Source organism: Dryobates pubescens, chromosome 20 (assembly GCF_014839835.1).
Source record: "Dryobates pubescens isolate bDryPub1 chromosome 20, bDryPub1.pri, whole genome shotgun sequence".
Lineage (NCBI taxonomy): Eukaryota > Metazoa > Chordata > Aves > Piciformes > Picidae > Dryobates > Dryobates pubescens.
The window spans coordinates 991,929-1,012,062 of record NC_071631.1 but is presented as its reverse complement, the minus strand read 5'-3'; the positions used below and the strand labels follow the sequence as shown (position 1 = coordinate 1,012,062).

Here is a 20,134-nt window from a genome sequence, read left to right as displayed (position 1 = left end):
GTTACCCAGGTTGGCTCTGGAGGTTCTGTCCATGTTGATACTCAAAAGCTGCCAGGACACAGTCCTGGGCAACCCTCCCTGGAGCTGGCCCAGATGGACCCCAGAGGTCCCTCAGCCGTTCTGTGGTGTCAAAAGGGTAACTGAATCAAAAGCTCTCTGCAAAGTTCTTGATCCTGATGTGGTTTTAGATCCTTCTTCTGTGCTCTTAAATCACACCTAGCACACAGCAGCTCTCATCTCACCTCCCTGGCTGGGGTTTGTGTTTTTCTACTTTGATTTGGAACTAAATGTTATGAGTCACTTGTCATAATTTCACTGCTGTAATAGATCTGTGAAACAGAATAAAAGCCTTGGGAAATAAAAAGCATGTCTGGGCTGCTTCTCTTTCAGAGCCACCTGTCCAAGACCTGTTACATCATGCTTGGAATCACTAGGTGACAATAGTGATTGATTTCAGGACTGTTGCACAATAGCTGCTGATTTCCAGAGCCAGGCAGCCAGTGTCTGGGCAGCGATTCCCAGCTGCAGCAGCTCCCTTCAGCTGCCTGCTCCCCAGCTGATGTGCTTTCCACTCAATGCCTTTCTTTCTCTAGCAAGAAATAAACACTCCCCAGCCAGGCTCACTCTCCAGGACACCTTGGGTTTGGGATGAAGTAACTGAAAGAGAAGGGCAAATGGAAGGCAGATTCTTGCCCAGCTCCAGCCACCGAGCTGGCAGCTGAGCCCCCCCGGGGCTGCAGGCAGGACCCAGCGTGCAAGGAGGTCCCCACAGCACTGCTGCAGGCACTGTTCCTGGCTCAGCAGCTCTTCCCCCATTGCCCTGCCCTCTGCTCACAGCAAAGCTGTGTGGCCCTCAGTGATGGGACAGTGGTGATGTGGGAGAGGACAAGGAGCAGGGGACACAAACCCAGCAGGTTCCACCTCAACTTCCTTACTGAGAGGCTGCTGGAGCCCTGGAGCAGGCTGCCCAGAGAGATCATGGAGTCTCCTCTGGAGATTTCAAGACCTATCTGGATGAGTGCCTGTGTGGGCTGCCCAGAGAGGTTGTGGAGTCTCCTCTGGAGACTTTCAAGACCCACCTGGATGTGTTCCTGTGTGCCCTGCCCTGGGTGACCCTGCTGTGGCAGAGGGGTTGGACTGGATGGTCTCCCCAGGTGCCTTCCAGCCCCTGCCATGCTGTGATCCTGTACTGTTTGGTCATTCTCTGGAGGTTTGGTTCATGCAGCAGCCTGGGGAGATCAAACTGCTTTGGGGCAGGCTGTGAAAACCAAAACTGTGCCTCTGAATTCCTGCCTTTGTAATTCCCTGGGAGCAGGAAGGTTGTCAGGTGGGGACTCAGCATTATCCCAGGGATAAAGGCCCTGGCTGGGAGCTCGGCCTGGAGGGATGGGCATGGGTAAATCACCAGCTTGGGAGCGAGTTGTGCTAGCCCAGAGATTTGCAGCCTGGGAAGCTGCTTTAGCTCAGAGGATTTTTAGGATGGATTAAGGGAATTCTGTAAATACAAACATCCTCCTCTTGGAGGAACTCAGAGCACTCTGCCTGGTGAAAGGTAAGCCCCCAAAATAAGTAGTGTGGGTCTGGCTTCCTTTGGACTGGATCCATGGTGTTAGGGTAAGGCTCTGCTCCTGGTTTCTCTTCCCCACAAGAAAGCCAAAGCAATTTCTGTGGAGTCAGGAAGGCTGCTGGGGGAGAGCTGCTGCTGCTTTCCTTGCACTCCAGTGGCTGCATCACAAGCAGGGAGGTTTTCAGCTGCCCAGCATGCCTGGCAAGCTTACTGCTAAGTTTGGTTAGGAAGATGCTGGTGTGGAGCTCAGCACCACTCACAGCAGAAGCTTCTCGTGGCAAACAGCCCTGCTTGAAAACTCCCACTGCCAGAGCCCCCAGTGCTGCAAACACTTCTGCCTGTGCTCACAGGAACCCACAACTGCATCCCTGAGGCCAGGGGATTCCTCACAGGCATCCAGCTCAGCAGGCACATGCTGAGCAGGAGCAAAGAGCCAAGGATTAGCTGTCCAGGGCCTGGCCCCGGTCCACAGCTGGGCTTTTTGTGGCCTACAGCAGCGCAGGTAACAGCAGTATTTGCCCCACTGGTGTCTGGATGTGCTCGTGCTCTCTCCTTGCCCCTCAGCACACCTCTTGGCTGGGTGCTCTTGCCCAGGCAGAGCCCTCCACCCGAGGAGCTGTGAGCTGTCATCTCAAGAGCCAGCAGTGCAGGGCCAGGAGCTGCTGGGTTTGTTCTGCTTGGAGCAGGATTCATCCCCAGCAGCTGCCCTGAACGATTTCACCTTTTGCCTTTCATTCTTCTTCCTACCAAATATTTCATCCCTTAGTCATCTGTACAGGGTGGCTGGTGACACTGGCAACGGCTCGGGTGTAAAATGAGCCCTTCTGCCTCTCCTCTGAATGGTGTCACTGGCTCCTCCGGCCACGCCGCCCGGGCTCCTTCTCCAGCTGGGAAGCTGCAGGCTTTGTCATCCCCTATCACCTCTTGCTCATTTCCCAGACACCCAGGGACATTCATTCCGTTTCAAAGCTATCTTGTCCTCTTGCATTCCGTGCTCTAAAGGTACTTGCCAGGGTTATTTGAGGTAAGCAACAGCTCTCCACACCTCACTGCCCAGCCTAATGAGTCCGAGATGTTTTCAACGCACAGCTGCTTTCAAGTGCTTGAGCACTTAACTCATTCACACCTCTCTCTCTGCTCCCAGACATTATTTAAGTGCTCTGCTAATTCCCATCTCCCCGTGGCCCAAGCGCAGCTCCTTTGACGGCTGGGGAGGTGGAGAGCAAGAAGCAGTAACAGTTTCTCACGTTTTCTTTCTGCCTTGGAGCTGGCTCCTTCCTCCCTTGGCCGTGCAGATGCAGCCGTGGTGAGTTACAAACAACTCAGTGGTTATTCCGCCTCTGGGCTCCCCAGGGTAGTTCGCTGCTGTCCAAGCTCAAGCCCTCACTGCAGGAAAAAAAAACAGCCAAAAGGTTTGTCAAGCCCTGCAACAGGCTGCCCAGGGCAGCCTCCATCCCTGGAGGGGATTCAGAGCTGTGGAGCTGAGGGAGGTGCTTTAGTGGTGGCCTGGCAGTGCTGGGGTAAGGGTTGATGGTCTTAAAGGTGTTATAGAATCATAGATCCATAGAATGGGTTAGGTTGGAAGGGACCTTCAAGATCATCCAATTCCAAAGCCCTGCCATGCCCAGGGACACCTCTCAGCCAGACTCAGCTGCTCAGGACCCCATCCAACCTGGCCTTGGATCACCTCCAGGCAGGAGGCAGCCACAGCCTCCCTGGGCAGCCTGTGCCAGAGCCTCACCACCCTCCTGCTGCAGAACTTCCTCAGCTCCAGCCTGACCCTGCTCTGCCTCAGCTTCAAACCCTTCCCCCTTGGCCTGGCTCAGACACCCTCAGGAAAAATCCCTCTGCAGCCTTCCTGCAGGATGCCTTCAGCTCCCAGAAGGCAGCTCTGAGGTCCTCCCAGAGTCTTCTCTACGCTAGGCTGAGCAGTGTGGTTTGTTCAGCTCACAAATTTGGGTGGGAATGGCTCAAAACTCAGCATTCCCAACCCCTTCCTCTTGCTGCATGCAGCTCGCTCAGGCTCTCCTCCTCTCCAGCCCAACCCACTCCTTTTAAGCCTAAAACAACAACCACCAAAAAAACCCCACCGTGATTTAGGCTTGCTTAAGGAAACAGCAAAGGCTGAAAACGCTAAAGCTCCCCTCAGAGAAGATCAAACACTTTTGCTCTCTTAGCCCTGCAGCACCAAATGCTGCTAAATCTTCCCCTGGCAGTCAGGGCTGGGGTGAGGGGGAGAAGATTTTTTCAGCTGCATGTGAAAGGAGGAGCAGGAGGTTGATGGATGAGGCAAGATTTCAAACGACTTACAGATAGCTCTCTCTTGGCTGAGGAAGGATGTGGCACACACCAAAAAAAGGTGGAAAAGTGAAGTGTTGGAAAGGTTCCTCGAAATGACTCAAAATGGTGATGTGAAAGCAGGAGGTTGAAGCCTCTCTGTGCTCTCATGGCCAAGAGGGCAAATGGGGTCCTGGGGGGGCATGAGGAGTGTGGCCAGCAGGGCAAGGAGGGTTTGCTTCTGCTTGTACTCTGCCCTGCTGAGGCCATCTGGAGTCCAGGGGCCACTTCTCTGTCTCTCCAGAACTGGGGAGCCCAGAACTGCTGGGGAGCGTCCAGGGGAGGCTGCAAAGCTGCTGAGGGGCCTGGAGCAGCTCTGGGAGCAGCAGAGGCTGAGAGCCTGGAGCAGAGCAGCCCCAGAGGGCAGCTGAGCAGTGCTCAGCAAGAGCTAAAGGCTGGGGGGCAAGGGGCTGGGGCCAGACTCTGCTCAGTGGTGCCCAGGGACAGGGCAAGGGGCACAGAGTGGAACCCAGGAGGCTGCAGCTGAGCAGGAGGAGAAACTTCTTTGTTGTGAGGGTGCTGGAGGCCTGGAGCAGGCTGCTCAGAGAGGCTGTGGAGTCTCCTTGTGTGGAGAGTTTCCAACCCCCTTGGCCCTGTGGGAGCCCTGCTGGAGCAGGGCTTGGGCTGGGCGAGCTCCAGAGGTCCCCTCCAGCCCCTCCACGCTGGGATTCTACCACAGGAGGCTGCAGGAGGACAGCAGCAAAGCCCCGCTCCGCCCGGCGGGGACCGCAGCCTCCCACAGCAGCTACCCGGCCACAGCACGGCCCCGTCCGCTCCCCCTGCCCCCCTTCCCCAGGCCCCGGCCCCTCCTCAGCAGGCTCTCCCCGCCCGCCGCCTCCCCCGCCCGCCGCGGCCATGGCGGCTCCGTAGCGGCGGCGGCGGCGCCCGAGCGGAAGGCGATGGCGGGGCCCGGCGCGGCCCCTCCGCGCTTGGCCGTGGCCCTCGCCGCTTTGGCGGCCTTGGTCGCCGTGAAATATTATCGGGACGCCGAGACGGCCCGGCAGCAGGTAACGGAGGCGGCGGGGATTGAAAGAGAAGAAATGGGGGCCGGGGGGAGGGGGAGGGGGAGGAGAGGCTGCGCTGCCCCTCCGTGAGGGGACGGAAAATGGCGGCCGGGAAAGGGCGGGAAGCGGCGGCGCGGCTGAGGGCCGCGGGGGATGGCTGCCCGGCCGGGAGGTGGTTATCGGTGGGGTGAAAGGGAGCGCCAGGCGCGGGGGTGCCAGGCTTGGGGTGGGCTGAGGGGAGCAGCGCAGGACAGCGGCCGGGGGGGTGGAAGTGGCTGCCGCTGGGCTGAAGGGACCACCACAGAGCCGTGGTCGCCAGGGTTGAGGTAGCCGAGAGGCTAAGGTGGCTGCTGCTGGGCTGAGGGGAGCAGCACAGGACAGTGGCCGTCAGGGCTGAGGTGGCCATTGCCAGGCTGAGGAGGCCACCGCCTACTAGTGGCCATCAGGGTTAAGGTGGCTGCTGCTGGGCTGAGGCGACCACCACGGGTCGGTGGCTACTGAGGTTGAGGTAGCCACTGCCAGGCTAAGGGCATTGATGGCCATCAGGATTGAGGTGGCCACAGAGGCTGAGGTGGCTGCTGCTGGGCTGAGGCGACCACCACGGGGCGGTGGCCATCGGGGTTGAGGTGGCCACAGCCAGGCTGAGGAGGCCACCACATACCAGTGGCCATCAGGGTTGAGGTGGCTGCTGTGGGCTGAGGGGACCACCAAGCATCAGTGGCCTTTAAGGTGGTCACAGAGGTTGAGGTGGCCATTGATGGGCTGAGGAGAGCACCAGGTGGCCACTGCCAGGCTAAGGGACTCTCCAGGCATGGATGCCCCTTGGAGTCAGGGTGGTGACAGAGGTTGAGGTGGCTGCTGCTGGGCTGAGGGTTTGATTTCTCCTCCACCTCAGCCTTGTCTGCTGCTGTGGGAATGTTTCTTTGGCCAAGCAACCCACAGGCTGGTGGGAGAAGAAGACTTTGTGCAAACCACAACCCTCCTGCTCTGGCTGGCAAAGCTCCATCTCCCTCCCCTGGCACAGGCAGGGAAACTTCATTGCTTTTAATCCCAGCTTAGAGAGAAAAAAGCAAAGAGCCTACAAGCCCTGGAGAGCTTCCTCGAAGGTGCTGTCAGCAAAAGGCCAAGCCCTGACAGCTCTCTCCCCTTTCAGACATCATTTCTGTCACCCCCTTCGGCGGGGTGCAGCAGCACTGCTGCCTGCTCTGGAGGAGTCTTTGTTCCTCTGGCGTTGGGATCTTATCTCCAGCAGGTCCTTGTGGTCCTGGTGTGGCTGAGGCTGTGTGGAGGAGCTCACAAGCTGCTGCTGCTGGGCTTGGAGTGTGGGAATGGATGTGTCCAAGGGTTGTGCAGAGCTGCTGTGCCGTCCCAGGGCTGCCTGCAGGAGAGGCTGTGTGAACAGCTCTGGGGAGGGCAGCACAGGCAGGAGCAGGCAGCAGGTTGCCCCAGAGAGCAGCTGGACGCTGGAATCATCTCCTAGGGGCAGCAGGGGGTTGCCCTGCATCGGTCAGTTTGAAGAACCAGCTTGCCAGGGTGCTGGGCCAGCTCCTTTCAACTCCACCATCACCTGGAAAGGTTGGAGCAGGTGGTCCTTGTGCTCCCTCTGCCCTGGTACTCTGGGATTCCTTAATCCTTTTTTGTTAAGCTCCTGCACACCCTTCCTTGTCTTTCCTCAGCCATCTCCACATCCAGGCCTCTGGTTTGTATTCCAGGAGGGGTTTATTTCTGTCTGTCTCAGTCCTGGAACTGCCCTGGAAGGCTCTGAAGTGCTTTTGTTGCTGCAGCTGTTGGGAGCAGAGCCTCGCAGGCTGCATCAGTGCTGCTCCAGGCTGGCAGGCAACAGATGGCAGATAAAGTGGTTGAGGAGCTGAGGGGATGGGGATGGTGCTGCAGGCAAGGAGAACAAACAGGCTCCAAGAGCAGGATGCAGAGTGCTTAGCCTTGGCTCCAGGCTGTAAGGGGGGTGGCAGAAGAAGCCACCCCAAGTGCTGGGTCACAGGCTGCCTGGCAGGGCTGTGCCTTGTCTGACTTGCTCTGTGTCTCCTGCTCCCTCACATCAACGTGGAGCTCTCTTCTGCTGCCTGCAAGTTGTCCCTTTTCCTTCAGTGCTGAGTGGAACTAGGAGCACCTAGAGGCTTTCTGGGGCTGCTCCAAGGGAGGGGATCATCCATGTGTGGGCTCTGCAGGTGGAGGAGCACAAACTGGAGCACAGGAGGCTCCACATAAGCATGAGTTAAAAATCCTTCACCTGGAGGGTGGCAGAGCCCTGGGGCCAGCTGCCCAGGGAGGTTGTGGAGTCCTCATCTCTGGAGGCAATCCCAACCCACCTAGCTGTGTTCCTGGGTGATTTACTCTGGGTGCACCTGCTCCAGCAGCAGGGTTGGCCTGGATGATCTTCAGGGGTCCCTTCCAACCTCCATTCTGTGGAGCTGAGGCAGAGGGTGGCTGGGCTCTTGCAGAAGCTCCAGGGCTGCCCAGAGCAGGGCCAAATGAGTAGGCAGCAGGGAGCCAGGGGCTGAAATGCTCCATCCAGCCCTGAGGGTGGAGGCTTGGAGAGGAATCTGAGCAGAGCATGGGTGGGGGAGAAGCTGCTTTCTGCAGCTGCTTTCCACAGGCTCAGTTGATTTCCTTTGTGGTTTTGTGCTGGGGACACTCAGGGATTTACCTGCCTCTGTGTCCCTGGGCACCAGGGAATGGCAGAAGGGAGGACCTCCAGGTTCTCTGCATGTCCACAGGCTCAGGGAGGAACAGTTGGAAATTTTTCTGACACAAGGCTTCTGGGGCCAGACTCTGAGCAAATGATTCAGTTGGAATTACTCAGGCAGCTGGAGCTGGGAGGTGCTCAGCCAACAGTTCCTGGACACCCAGCCCCAGTGCAAACAGCAGAGAGTGCTGCCAAGGGGAGTCCAGCCCTGGCTCTGCTGCTCTGTGTGTGTGCTGCAGAGCATGCAGAGCAGCACCAGCCTGAGAGGGGCTGCAGGGCGTTGCTGCAGGAGGTTGCAGTCTCACTCACCTCTTCCTCCCAAACTAGGAGCTGGCAATGAAGTCTCTGGGAAGTGAAGGGCTGTTTCTGTTCTCTTCTCTGGACACAAACAATGATCTCTACCTCAGTCCAGAAGAGTTCAAGCCCATAGCAGAGAAGCTGACAGGTGGGTTTCTGGCTGCCCCCAGGTGGGATGCTGGGGAAGATGCCTTTGCAGGAGCACTGCAGCAGGCTGGGCAGGGAGGTGCTGTTCTGGGTCTTATTTACATGAAGAGAGGCTGTGGAGCTTTGTGTGGTTTAGAAAAGGCTTAAGCCCTGGGCATGGCTTTCACAAAGGGTTTGGATGAGGTGGAGGAGCCCATTGCTGGCCTAGCAGAGGACAGAAGTGACTTTGTGTAGAGCTTAAAGGGGATTTGGGATGGGTGAATGCAACAAATACAGCTCAGCCCAGGCTGGGCCAAAACTATTAGTGACTGGCAGGGCTTCATTCATACCCTCACAGCCTCTCAGACAGCAACTGTGAGAGCTCATGTTTGGAGCCTAGCAGCCTGTGGCCAATGTCTCCTGGTGGTGCCAGCAGGCAGAGTGGGTTGGTAATGTAGAGGAGAGCTTAAAGTGCTGCCAAAACACAGACAGGTTTTGCTTGGGCTGCATTAAATTGGCTGAAGCCTGTGGCCTGATCCCTCCTGGGTGAAATGAGACTCCTCAGCTGAGCTGGGGAGGCTAAGAGAGCTGTCCCCTACAAGGGGGACTCCCCTTCAATTCATGCAGCCAAAGCTGCTCCCTAGGTGGGTCTGGGCTGGTAGGGACAGCTGGGAAACTCCCAGGGCTCCTGCATTTGCCAGGATGAATGTGTGAGCACTTCCCAATGGCTTGAAAAGGGAAGGAGGGGAAAGTGCTGCTGCAATTCCTGTCCCTTTGTCTAGGGGTGGCTCCCATCCCTGAGTCTGAAGAGGAGGAGCTGCCTGATCCCAGTGGGGAGACCTTGTCTGTGGTGGCTAAATTCCAGCCCTTGGTCATGGAAACGATGACCAAGAGCAAGGATGGCTTCCTGGGGGTAAGTATCCTGCAGAGATCCTGCTGGGAGCAAGTGCTGTGGGCTGGCACCAGCAGCTGGCAGCAGTGCTGGGGGGAGGGGGAGGTGGTCTTGTGGAGCCCCTGGGATTTGCTTGGAGAGCAAATTCCCTGCTCTGGGCAGCACTTCATTTTCAGTGCACTCAGCAGTGCTGTGCCCCAGTTAGCTCTCCCTTCCTGGGGAGCAAGGAGCAGGCAGTGGAGATGGCTCTGCTGGAGCCAGGTCTGAGAGCAGAGCTGCTGTGTGCTCTCCTCCCCTCTCTCCCACCCCCCTGCTCCATCACTGTCAGCTGACAGAGCTGTTTGGTGGGGTAGGAAGAGTTTAAAGCATGATTTCCCCCCTCACCCCCCTTGTCCAGAGCCTGCTGCAGCCCAGCTCTGCTGCAGCCCAGCCTAGGCTCTGGTGGTGTCTTCTGTTCACAGATTTCCCATGTTGCTCTCTCTGGGCTGAGGAATTGGACAGCCCCAGCAGTGCCTCTGAGTGTGCTGCTTGCCAGGCAGTTCAAAGCCTTTCTTCCTCCAAAGAACAAAGTGGATCTGGGGGATCCATGGTGGATAATTCCCAGTGAGCTGAACATCTTCACTGGCTACCTTCCCAACAACAGATTTTACCCTCCTCCTCCCAAGGGCAAAGAGGTGAGATGCAGCTTCACTTCTGGGTGCCTGAGAGCAGCTGTGTAGGTGTTCTGCCTTGCAGCCAGCTGAGCTGAAGGAGTCCCTGGAGGGGAGGTGGCTGTTGCATTACTGTCTCCCTGAGCTCCCCAAGGGAGCCAAGAAGGCTGCAGTGCACAGCCAGGAGCACCACCTCCTCGTCGGGGGGTGAGCCTGGGAGCAGGCAAAAGCTCTCTCAGGGCCGCAGGAGGCCGAGTGGAGTAACTTCAGCTTGCTTCACTGAACTGGTTGGGGGTTTACAGAGAGCCACATGTGGAGTGTTGCATCCACTTGTGGGTTCCCCACTCCCAGAGGGACAGGGAACTGCTGGAGAGAGTCCAGTGGAGGCTCCAAAGGTGCTGAGGGGCCTGGAGCAGCTCTGTGAGCTGAGGAAGGCTGAGAGCCCTGGAAGAGCAGCCTGAGAGGGGAGCTGAGCAGTGCTCAGCAAGAGCTGAAGGTTGGGGGGCAAGAGGCTGGGGCCAGGCTCTGCTCAGTGGTGCCCAGGGACAGGGCAAGGGGCAGAAACTGGAACCCAGGAGGTTCCAACTGAGCAGGAGACACTTCTCTGGTGTGAAGGTGCTGGAGGCTGCCCAGGGGCTGTGGAGTCTCCTTCTCTGCAGACATCCAACCCCCCCTGGGCACTGTGCCCCTGGGAAGGCTGCTGTGGCAGCCCTGCTGGAGCAGGGGCTTGGGCTGGGTGATCTGCAGAGGTCCCTTCCAAGCTCCACCATGCTGGGGCTCTGTGGAAGCAGTGCCCTGGAGTGGCACAGCTGGCAGGCCAGGGTGAGTGCTGTGCTGCCAGGGGCAGCTGTGTCTGCACACAGTTTGCTGCAGCAGCCTGGCTGCGGCTCTGCCCCGGGCTGCTGGGGCAGGTGTCACTGGGCACACAGCTGCTGGGCCTGGGCAGCCTGCTGTCTGTATTGATCCCACAGCCACTCTTTCAGAGCAGTATTGATAGAGGCAGCCTCCCAGATCAGTTTACTGTGCTCAGATGTTCACCCAGCTGGGGTGGTGGCAACCTGCAGCAGTGGGAGCAGCACAGCGGTCCTGGGAGGTGACCGTTCTGGGAGGCAGCCTCTTGCTTTGCCCCCTTGCTCTGGGATGAGGCAGGTCTCTGAGCCAAGGCTGAAGCCTTTTGCTTGCAGCTGTGGTGGGAGGGTGCTCTGGAGCTGCAGCTGCCCCGTGGGGGGAGGTGGCCCTGCTGCTCACACTTCTTTCCCCAGGTCCTCATCCACAAGCTCCTGAGCATGTTCCACCCGCGGCCCTTCGTCAAAACCCGCTTTGCTCCCCAGGGAGCTGTGGCCTGCATCCAAGCCATCAGCACCTTCTACTACACCATAGCCTTCAGGTGAGGCCCTGGGGGCACTTGGGACTTTGTTCCAAATTTCAGGGGAGTGCAGAAGGCCTCTGGGAGCCCCTGGCAGAGGGGTTGGGGGGTGCCATGGCGTGTGAGGTCGTGTTCCCGAGCGAGGCCAGATGTGCCCTGGCTGGAGGGAGGAGAAGCAGTTGGAGGAAGAGGATGGTTCACAGCCAGCTCCTGCCTGTGTGTGACACTTTGCTGGTGCCCAAAGACCACTCCTAATCCCAGGGTCCCTGAGGCCCTGATGAGGCAGGGGCTGTTGCCCAGCTGCAGCAGAGCAGCCCTTCTCCATCACTCTTCCTTTGGAGCTGTCCCTGGCTGAAAGGGGAGAGGCTGACTAGCAAGGAATGAGTTAGATGGTGGCCAGTGGGGAAGTGTTCTCTTGTTCTGCTGAGGGTGTTGCACACAGCTTTTATTTGCCTGACCAAGCTGGGAGGGAGGCTGAAGGGGTCTTGGTCTGTTCCAGTGCTCAGGAATTGATAATGCAATTCATCCTTCCTGGATGGACACCTGCTGCCCAGTTCCAGAAGGCATGGCTGCTGGAGATGGTTCTGACCCCAGGGATCTGCTCCAGTCTTTTCCTCTCTTCACTGTGCTTTTTGAAAGGCTTTTGGAGCTGAGCCTCTGCCCCACTTTGCCTTTTTGATTTCTGGTGCCTGGAGATAACTTCTCCCTGCTGTCATCTGCAGTGCGTGATCCATTCTCTCCCCCTGGCACTGCAGCTGATGGCTCCTTTCTCTCTCCTTTCAGGATCCATGCTGAGTTCCAGCTGAATGAGCCACCAGACTTCCCCTTCTGGTTCTCCCCAGGCCAGTTCACAGGGCACATTGTCCTCTCCAAGGACTCAGCCCACGTCCGGGAGTTCAGGCTCTTTGTTCCCAACAGCAGGTACAGCCCAGAGCCTCTGGGATGCAGTGCAGGAGTGGGGCTGTGTGTGCAGGGAGGCTGGTGACAGCTCTGCCCCTTGCTCTGTGTGGGCATCCTGGCCTGGGCAGGGTGGGCAGCTCCCACAGCCAGCTCTGGCAGGCTGGTTCTGCTCTTTGCTCGTCTGTTGTCCCCACACCTCCTTCCCTGCCAGCAGCCATCGTGGGCACCCTGTCCTCCCTTCTCTGGGTACAGCTGCTCCCCAGGCTGCTTCTGTTGCACTTCCCAGGAGCAGCTGTGTGGATGGACAGCTCTGGGGAGCATCTGGCTCAGAAGAGGCAGGGAAGGACAAAGGGCAGGGGGGGACAGGGGAGAAGCAGGGCAGAGGTTGCTGGGGGCATGGAGCATGGGGCTGGGGATCGTTGTCCTTGCACAGCCTGGCCTGCCCCTGACACCTGCTGCAGCCCTGTGGCCAAGCCTCAGCTGTGCTGTGCCAGACCACTTCAGAGGGAGGGACCTGCAAGAGAGACACAGGGATGGGAAACTGAAGCTGTCCTGATACTGCCACAAGCACTGCTCCCCTTGCCCTGTCCCAGCAGGCCCTGGCTGTGGCAGGGACTCCCCCAGCAGCCAGAGACCTGTTGCAGGCTGCAGAAGGCTGCTGGGCTGTGTGTGATGGATGAGCTCCTGCTCTTCAGCCAAGGCCCTGGAAAATCTGAGTGAATTGAGCTCTGCAGAGCTGGCAAATGCACCTTCACTGCTCACTGAAGATCCCAGAGCCATTTCTGGGTCTGATTCACTCACCAGTAGCTGTCACTTGGTAGCTGGAGGATGGGGAGGGACAGGCAGGGTGTGGAGGGCAGCCCCTGGCAAATCCAGTGCCTGGCTCTGGGCACTGGAGCTCAGCACAGCCCTGCTGCTCTTGCTTCACACGTTCTGTGCTCAGTGTCTCACAGGTTAAGGTCTGTGTCTGCACAGCTGCTCACTAGCTCTGTCCTGCTCTCTGGCAAGCAGCTGGGAGCCTTGCAGAGGAAGAGAGCTTCAAATCTCTTTGCCCATGCTGGCTGGAGTGAGCATTCTATTCTAGCATTACCCTGGTGAGTTAATCCCTGTGGCTCTGTCAGCACATTGGTTCAGCAAGCAGACACTGCAGCCCTGCCAGCAGCTCCTGAGGAAAGCCTCTTGCTTCCAAAAAGCACTTCCCAAAGTCCAGCAGGATCAGGATGTGCAAGTTAAGTGCTGGGAGGGACGTGGGGGAGGGCAAAGGAACCTCTCTCTTCCCTGCTCTGACAGGCCTCAGAGGTGTGGGGGCTTGTGTCATGGCATGGTAGGGGCTGGCAGGGACCTTGGAAGATCATCGGCTCCGACCCCCAGCGTCCGGAGCGCTGGGGGGGTTCCTGGGCCCTGGCCTGGTGTTGCTGCTCTTGTGCAGGGAACACTCTGATCCCTGAGGAGCCAGAGGCTCTGGGCTTCAGTGCTTGAGCCTGCAGTGGATGTGGTGAAGGGTCTGGGGGTTGCCCTGCCCAGCTGTGGGCTGGGCTGGCTGTGAGCAGGGGGGGTTCTGCTTGCAGGTCTCTGAACGTTGACATGGAGTGGCTGTACGGCGCGAGCGAGAGCAGCAACATGGAAGTGGACATCGGTTACCTGCCCCAGGTCTGTGCTCTGTGTGCATGCAGCATCCCAGCAGGGAGGGACTGCAGCTGCTGTGGCCCTGGGCTGTGTCACCTCAGCTGGCCCTGCTCTTCAGAGCTTTCTCTGAAATGTTCAGTGCAGCACAAGCTGCTGCTCTGCTCCGGCCCCCGCCGCAGCCTGGCTCCCTGTCGCCACTTCTTGTGCTGCTCTGGTTTTTCCCCCTCTGTGGGCTGAACCCTGAGCTCCTGGAGCCCTGTGACTCTTCCCATTTGTTGAGAAGATGAGGAGCTGAAGCCAGGCCGTGAGCCCAGGGGGTGTACAAGCTACAGGGTGTCTGAGTTCAGCAACTCTGTGAGGTTCTTCCTCTGTTTTGTGGTAATCTCAGCTCCTGGGGTAGGAAACACGAGTCAGGATTTTGACTACCCGAACTGAGCAGTCTCCCTGTCTCCTGAACTAGCTTCACCTCTCCCTCGTTGCTGAAAGTCAGCGAAAGAGGCTTAGGAAATCATTTCAGACGTGGCCGAGCCGCGAGTCCTGGGGAGCTCCTGAGCAGCTGCTGCGCCCTCTCGTGGCTAACCCGGGGCAGTGCGAGGGCTCTGCTGGCGGCGTGAGCCGGAGCTTCCAACCGGTCCAGCAGGTCCCGGTGGGTTTAAGAATCCGGTGTCCCACAGCCAGAAACCTCCCCTGGGAAGGTGGAAGCCTGGAGGTCTGATGCATTCCCAGTGCAGCAAGCCCAGTCAGGCAGCACCTGAGGGAGATGGAGTTGCTGTCCTGCTGTCCCCCAGCAAAACCCAGCTGCAGCTGAAGGGCAGCTCCAGGAGGCCAGAGCTGAAGCTGTCTCAGTGTGCGTCTTGATCCTGGCAAGAAACGGAGGAGTGGGATGCCTGCAGTGTCCAACTGAGCCTCTTCTCCTGCAGATGGAGCTGGAATCAACAGGACCTTCCATCCCCTCTGTGATCCATGATGAAAATGGGAATGTGATTGACAGCAGGGACCCCTCGGGGGAGCCCATCCACTTCGTGTTCGAGGAGATAGCCTGGCAGCAGCAAATCCCCTGGGAGGAGGCAGCCCAGAAGCTGGAAGTGGCCATGTATCCATTCAAGAAGGTGAGGAAGGGGCTGGGCACATTCCTCTGGGGCAGTTCATCTTCACTGACCCAGGCAGGCACCTGGGGCACCAGCAGAGCCCAGAGGCCACAGCCTGGTCAGAGCAGTGCGAGGGTCTCCAGCTCGGCCTGCGGCTCCCAGGCGCTGCCTGTGTGGCTCAGGGGGCTGCCAGTTTGCAGATGAGGGAGTGCAGCATCTCTGAAAGGCCCTTTGGGTGACACAGGCAGGAGCAAAGCCTGGGTGTCACCAGTGCCATGCTTGTGTCATAGCTGCAGCCCCATCCTCCCCTCCTTCCTCTTATCAGCAGCTGCCAACGCGGCGCTGGAGCGGCGCAGGGATCGGTGCTGCTTGCAGAGCTTTCCTCTGGCCTTGCTTTGCAGCCTTCAGCTGCCTGTGGACCAAGCTTTCCTTATCAGCAGCAAACACACAGCCTGCCTTGTGCCTCTGCACCCTGCAGGGAGACACAAATTTATAGCACTGGGTGACCCAAACTCTCTAACACACCAGCAGCCCGTGGAGCAGATGGCTGCTGCCTGTCACTGCTTGCTTGGCTGAGGGGATGTGTTTCAATAGCTGCCTCCTTGTGCCTGAGCTTACAAATGTCCCTTGGAGCTGCCAAGATGTTAATACAAGCTCCCTTCCTTTGAGTGATTGGAGCAGCCTCTGTGCAGGCTTCCTCTCGGGCAGTTCTGAAGCCCTTTCAGTGAGGTTTGGTAATAAATAGCCCCAGGCCAGATGTCCCAGGCTGGCTGAGGTGTGTTTGCAGACAGATGCTCTCTGCAGTGTGGGAAGATAAGGCTCTGCAGGTGCTGCTGACAGCCCTCATGCTGGGAGGGGCTTGCTGCAATCTCACCAGGAGATGAAGTTGTCCTTGGGGATTGCACCACAGTCGTTTGCTTTAATCTGCAGGATCTGCTGCACCTTAAGCTCTCCCTCTGTCACCTGTGGCAGGCCCTGCAGACCCTGCTCTGTGTGTCTCAAGCCATCTCTCTGTCCCCAGGTCTCCTACCTGCCCTTCACACAAGCTTTTGAGAGAGCCAAAGCAGAGAAGAAGCTGGTGCACTCCATCCTGCTGTGGGGTGCCCTGGACGACCAGTCCTGCTGAGGTGAGGACAGTCCCAGCGTGGCTGGAGGAGTGGTGAGCCTTGTGCTGGCTCTGAGAGGAGCTGGGGTCATGAGCCAGCAGCAAGGGTTGTGTTACTTGCTCTGGCACCGAAGATGCTGACCAGAAAGGGGCAGAAAGTAAGGAATGACTGATCAGAGCTTAGAGCCTCAGCAGCAGGATCAGAGCTGGTTGAGACAAGCTCTGGCTAACTCAGGTGCCTTTGCTGAGGGAGAGGCATGGGTCTGCTCTTCCCCTTTCTCTTCCCTTCTCAGTCTGCTTGAGTAGAGGCAGCACCTGCAGGGTGAATCATAGCATGGGTTGGGTTGGGTTGGAAGGGACCTTAGAGATCATCCAGTTCTAACCCCACTGCCATGGGCAGGGACACCTCCCACCAGCCCAGGCTGCTCCAAGCCTCATCCACAGCCTGGCCCTAAACACTTCCAGGGATGAGGTGTTCTTAGTCCTCTCTGCCCTTAAAGGCTCCCCAGCACAGATGGGCTCTGCTCAGCACAAGCAACAAGAGGCATCCAAGGTGGACCCCAGGGCCTGATCCTTTCCCAAGGGCACCACAGCAGCCCCCAGGGCCTCCTGGTCCCTCTGTGGCCTTGCAGGAGGCTGGGGGCTGCTCCGGTGAGGCTTTGAGCACCCACAGGAGGCAGTAAGCTGTAGGAACCTGCCATGGAGGGGCAGGCTGGGGCTGGGGGGCAGAGCAGGGGCATGCTGGGGGTGGTGGCATCAAGCATGGCAGCAGTGAGTGAGGAAAGACAGCCAAGGCTCTGCCTCCTCCGGCAGGTTCGGGGCGAACTCTCCGGGAGACCGTCCTGGAAAGTTCGCCCATCCTGGCCCTGCTGAACCAGAGCTTTGTGAGCAGCTGGTCCCTGGTGAAGGAGCTGGAGGAGCTGCAGGTGAGTGCCACAGCCACACCTGGGGCTGGGGAGCTCAGAGGGGGCCTGGCAGGAGGCTGCCAGCAGGAGCAGGGAGCTCCCACCTGGGCCGGGGGTAGGCTCCAAGCTCTGTGTCCTAGCAGGAGCCAAGCAAAGAGCAGATGGAGGCAGGCTGGGGGGATGGCACAGTGGCTCTCTCTGCTCTGTTGTGCCAGTGTTAAAAGCTCAACCAAATGCTTCAGTGTGAGAGAGCCCTGCCCAAGGCCATTTGTGCCAGCAACAAACTGACTCCTCTGTAACCCAGCCAGATGCTGTCTGAGCCCTGAGTCTGCCGCTTTAGGAGCTGGTCTCTGGGCCTGTGCTGTCAGCTGAGGTCATTCACAGAGCTGGAGGCTCTGGGAAGAGCTGGGATCAGGCTGTTGGTGTGTCTGGGAAGTGCCATGGGAGAAAATCTAGAGGTGAAATGTGAGAGGGAGGCTGACTGGAAGGGAACTGCAAGGCAGAGAAGGAGAATGGAGCCAGTTCCTACCATGCTTTGTGGTCTGCCTCCTCCTCCTGTGTTCAGTGTACCTCCTGCTGGTCTGCTGGCTTCAGCAGGAGTGTTTCTTTGGGGTCCTCTTGCAGAACAACAGAGAGAATGAGTTCTACAGCAAGCTGGCTGGCCTGCACCTGGAGAAGTACAACTTCCCTGTGGAGATGATCATCTGCCTGCCCAACGGCACCGTGGTGAGCTCAGCACCTGCAGCTGGCCCTTGGCCCTGCCTCTCAGAGCCTGCTCTCTGCAGGGTCATTCACAGACCCTGAAGCAAGTGTCTGCTCCCCCAGCCATGCCCTGGCTCCTCCAACTCCCTCCTGGTGCTGTGCTCTCAGGGGTGCAGCAGCTCTGCAACACAAACAAAACAAAGGTGCAGAGACAGAACAGCAGCAGCGAGGGGGAGCAGTCAGACTTGCACCAGATACCTGCCTGTGATTCCTCACTGTCCCTGGCTGGAGACCTTTGGGAAGCCACTGCAGCTTGCTTCATGCAGCCATTGTGCTCATGCTCAGGACAATATCTCCCTGTCAGCACCTTCTGGCACATTTATCTTCCTCCTGGTTCCCCAGGTTTATCACAGCAGATCAGCCATTAGCACAGCCCCAGGCTGCAGCTCTGCTCTGCTCCCCAGCCATCCCCTGCCTTGCTTTGAAGGGTGACAGCAGCTTGTGTGTGCCAGCAGCTGGGCACTCTGCAGCCCAGCATCCTGCCAGGGCTGAGCTACCAACATGTGCAGTGTCTCACTGCTGGCTCTTCAGTGGCTTCCCTCCAGAGGAGGCTGTGGGCTGCTGGGTGGCTTCAGCTCACCCTTTCCTGTCCTCCTTGCCCACCTCCAGAGAGGTGTTGGAAGCTCAGTGCTGGGTTTGGGCTCAGAGCACCACCCCAGCTGCCAGGGCTGCCTTCTCCCTCCCTTCAGAGCCAAGTTCTGCACCTGCCTGAGTTTTCCCAAATCACCTTCATCTTCCTCTCAACCCTGGAGAGGGGTCAGCAGTGCTGGGGGAAGAAACAGCCCCCAGAGCTTTGGGTGTCACACATCTCTCTGCTGTGCCCTGGGTGCTGAATTAGCACTTGCAGAGCGCTGGAGACTCTGTCCCAGGCTGCTCCCTGTGTGCTGGCTGCAGGCCAAGGCAGTGGCTGGGGACCTGGTCTGGCCTTTAATGTCTTCATTCTCTCTCCCAGGTTCACCACATCAATGCCAACTACTTCCTGGATATTACTTCCATGAAGCCTGAGGATGTTGAGAGTAACCTCTTTAGTTTCTCAACCAACTTTGAGGACCCTTCAACTGCAACTTACCTCCAGTTCCTGAAGGAGGGACTGCAGAGAGCAAAACCATACCTGCAGAGCTAAAAACAGAGGCACCTCAGTGCCCCACAGAGATGGCCAAAGACTTCAGAGACTAAAGCAATTCTTCCTCCTCTTCATGCCAGGTGTTGAGATGCAGACAGGCCCAGGACTGGGGCCTGGCTCTGGGTGTTGGATGGAAGGCAAGTTCCAGGTGCTGCCAGTTTACATCACCTGCCCCTGCTGAGTTCAGGAGGGGAAATGCTTCAGCCTGTGAACACTGGGGGGGCATATGCCATGCTTTGCCTCCCACCCTGGTGCTTTGCCAGCTGCTGCTCAGCCCCTGTGGTGAAACTCCTGTAGCAGCCATGCCAGGTGTCACCCAGGAGCCTCTGGGCTGGGCTCTGTTGTGTGTGGGATCGTGGAGAGCAGCAGCTGAACTCTCAAGGACTGTGCCTGTGCCCCATGGGCTCTGGTGCAGGCTCCAGCCCAGCTGGGAAGCTCCCTCCTGGTCTCTGGTGTCCTCCACAGCTCCCTCCAGGGCAGCTCTGGGCTGCAAGCTGCCTGCTGGCTTGGATGGCAGCAGTTAGCACCGGTGGTGGCAGCCAGTGCTTAGGGGGACTGCAGCTGGGGAGGTGTAGATGTGAGCCCAGGAGGCTGGAGCTCTGGAGTGGCCTCCTCCAGCAGCCTGGGTGACAGGATGGTCTCACCTGCTCAGGGTCTCTGCATCTGAGGGAGGTGCTGAGGTTGAAACAGTGAAATGAGGAAGGGAGGCCAGGGTGCAGGTCAGAGATGTCAGGTGTGGGTTCACTCAGGCTGGGGAGGTTAGGGAGCAGCCCTCAGCTCCACCAGTGCTGCACTGCAGGCTGTGGCACATGGCAGTGAGCAGTGCCCCCATGCCACCCAGCCCAGGGCTGCTTGCTTCTCCCAGGGCCTGCTCAGAGGTGGTGAAAGGCTCTGTCCCTGCTGGCTTTGAGCTTCCAGCTGGCACTGCTGAAGTTCCTCCTGGGAGCCAGGGGCCAGCACTGCCCTGAGAGCATTGCCTGAGGCCGAGGGCTGAGCAGCTTCACTGAAGGGCTTCTGAGGAGAGTCTTTCCAAGGAGGTAGTTGGGACAGAGCACCTCTGGCCCTTCCCTAGAGCCACTCTGAGCAGTTGCTCCTCCTCTGCACCAGTGCCTGGCTACAGAGTGAGCATGATCTGGAGAAGGAAGGGGTAAAGGAGGAGAGTTCTGAAGCTGTTTTCCTGTAGACAGGTGAGGAGACAAAGCACCTGCAGGGGGGCTGCAGCCAGCCAGGGCTGCTGATGCTTTTTCTGCTCCCTGAAGCACAATGTTGTTGGACCAAATCAAGTGGGGGAAAAGCCTTTGGAAGGATATTTTCCTTCCTGGGCTCCAGGACCTGGGAAGAACCCAGGGGTGGTGATTCCCCTGGCCCCACCCTCCCCCCAGCCCTCCTGTCTGCATCTGTGGCTGGAGCCTGAGCTTAGACACAGCTCTGGGCTGAAGCAGTTTAGCTTCACTAATTTCCCTGGTGAGATGAATTTCCCCTGGGACCTTTCTCAGTGTTGGCTTTATAACTATGCATTAGCTCTGCACTTGGCTCTCCCTCCAGGGGCCCTGCAGCAGTGACAGGCTGGGACCTGGCCACACTTCCAGCTGCAGAAAGTGCCAAAGGCTCCAGGCAGCGTTCAAGACCAAGCAGCCTTGGCCCTTAGTGCAGCTCTGGTCTGGTGCCCTTGGGACACTTGG

The 20,134-nt window shown here is 58.4% G+C and overlaps 1 protein-coding gene across 1 annotated transcript; it reads left to right on the top strand.

Moving 5' to 3' along the window:
* The first annotated feature begins 4,797 nt into the window (after positions 1–4,797).
* On the top strand, positions 4,798–19,300 carry SELENON (selenoprotein N). Its single transcript, XM_054171006.1, has 12 exons — positions 4,798–4,911; positions 7,940–8,057; positions 8,818–8,948; positions 9,389–9,601; positions 10,840–10,964; positions 11,727–11,864; positions 13,412–13,493; positions 14,390–14,578; positions 15,579–15,684; positions 16,476–16,588; positions 17,192–17,293; positions 18,282–19,300. Exons 1-12 carry the CDS (start codon positions 4,804–4,806, stop codon positions 18,450–18,452), a joined length of 1,596 nt encoding a protein of 531 aa, XP_054026981.1. The 5' UTR covers positions 4,798–4,803; the 3' UTR covers positions 18,453–19,300.
* Positions 19,301–20,134: the final 834 nt, after the last annotated feature.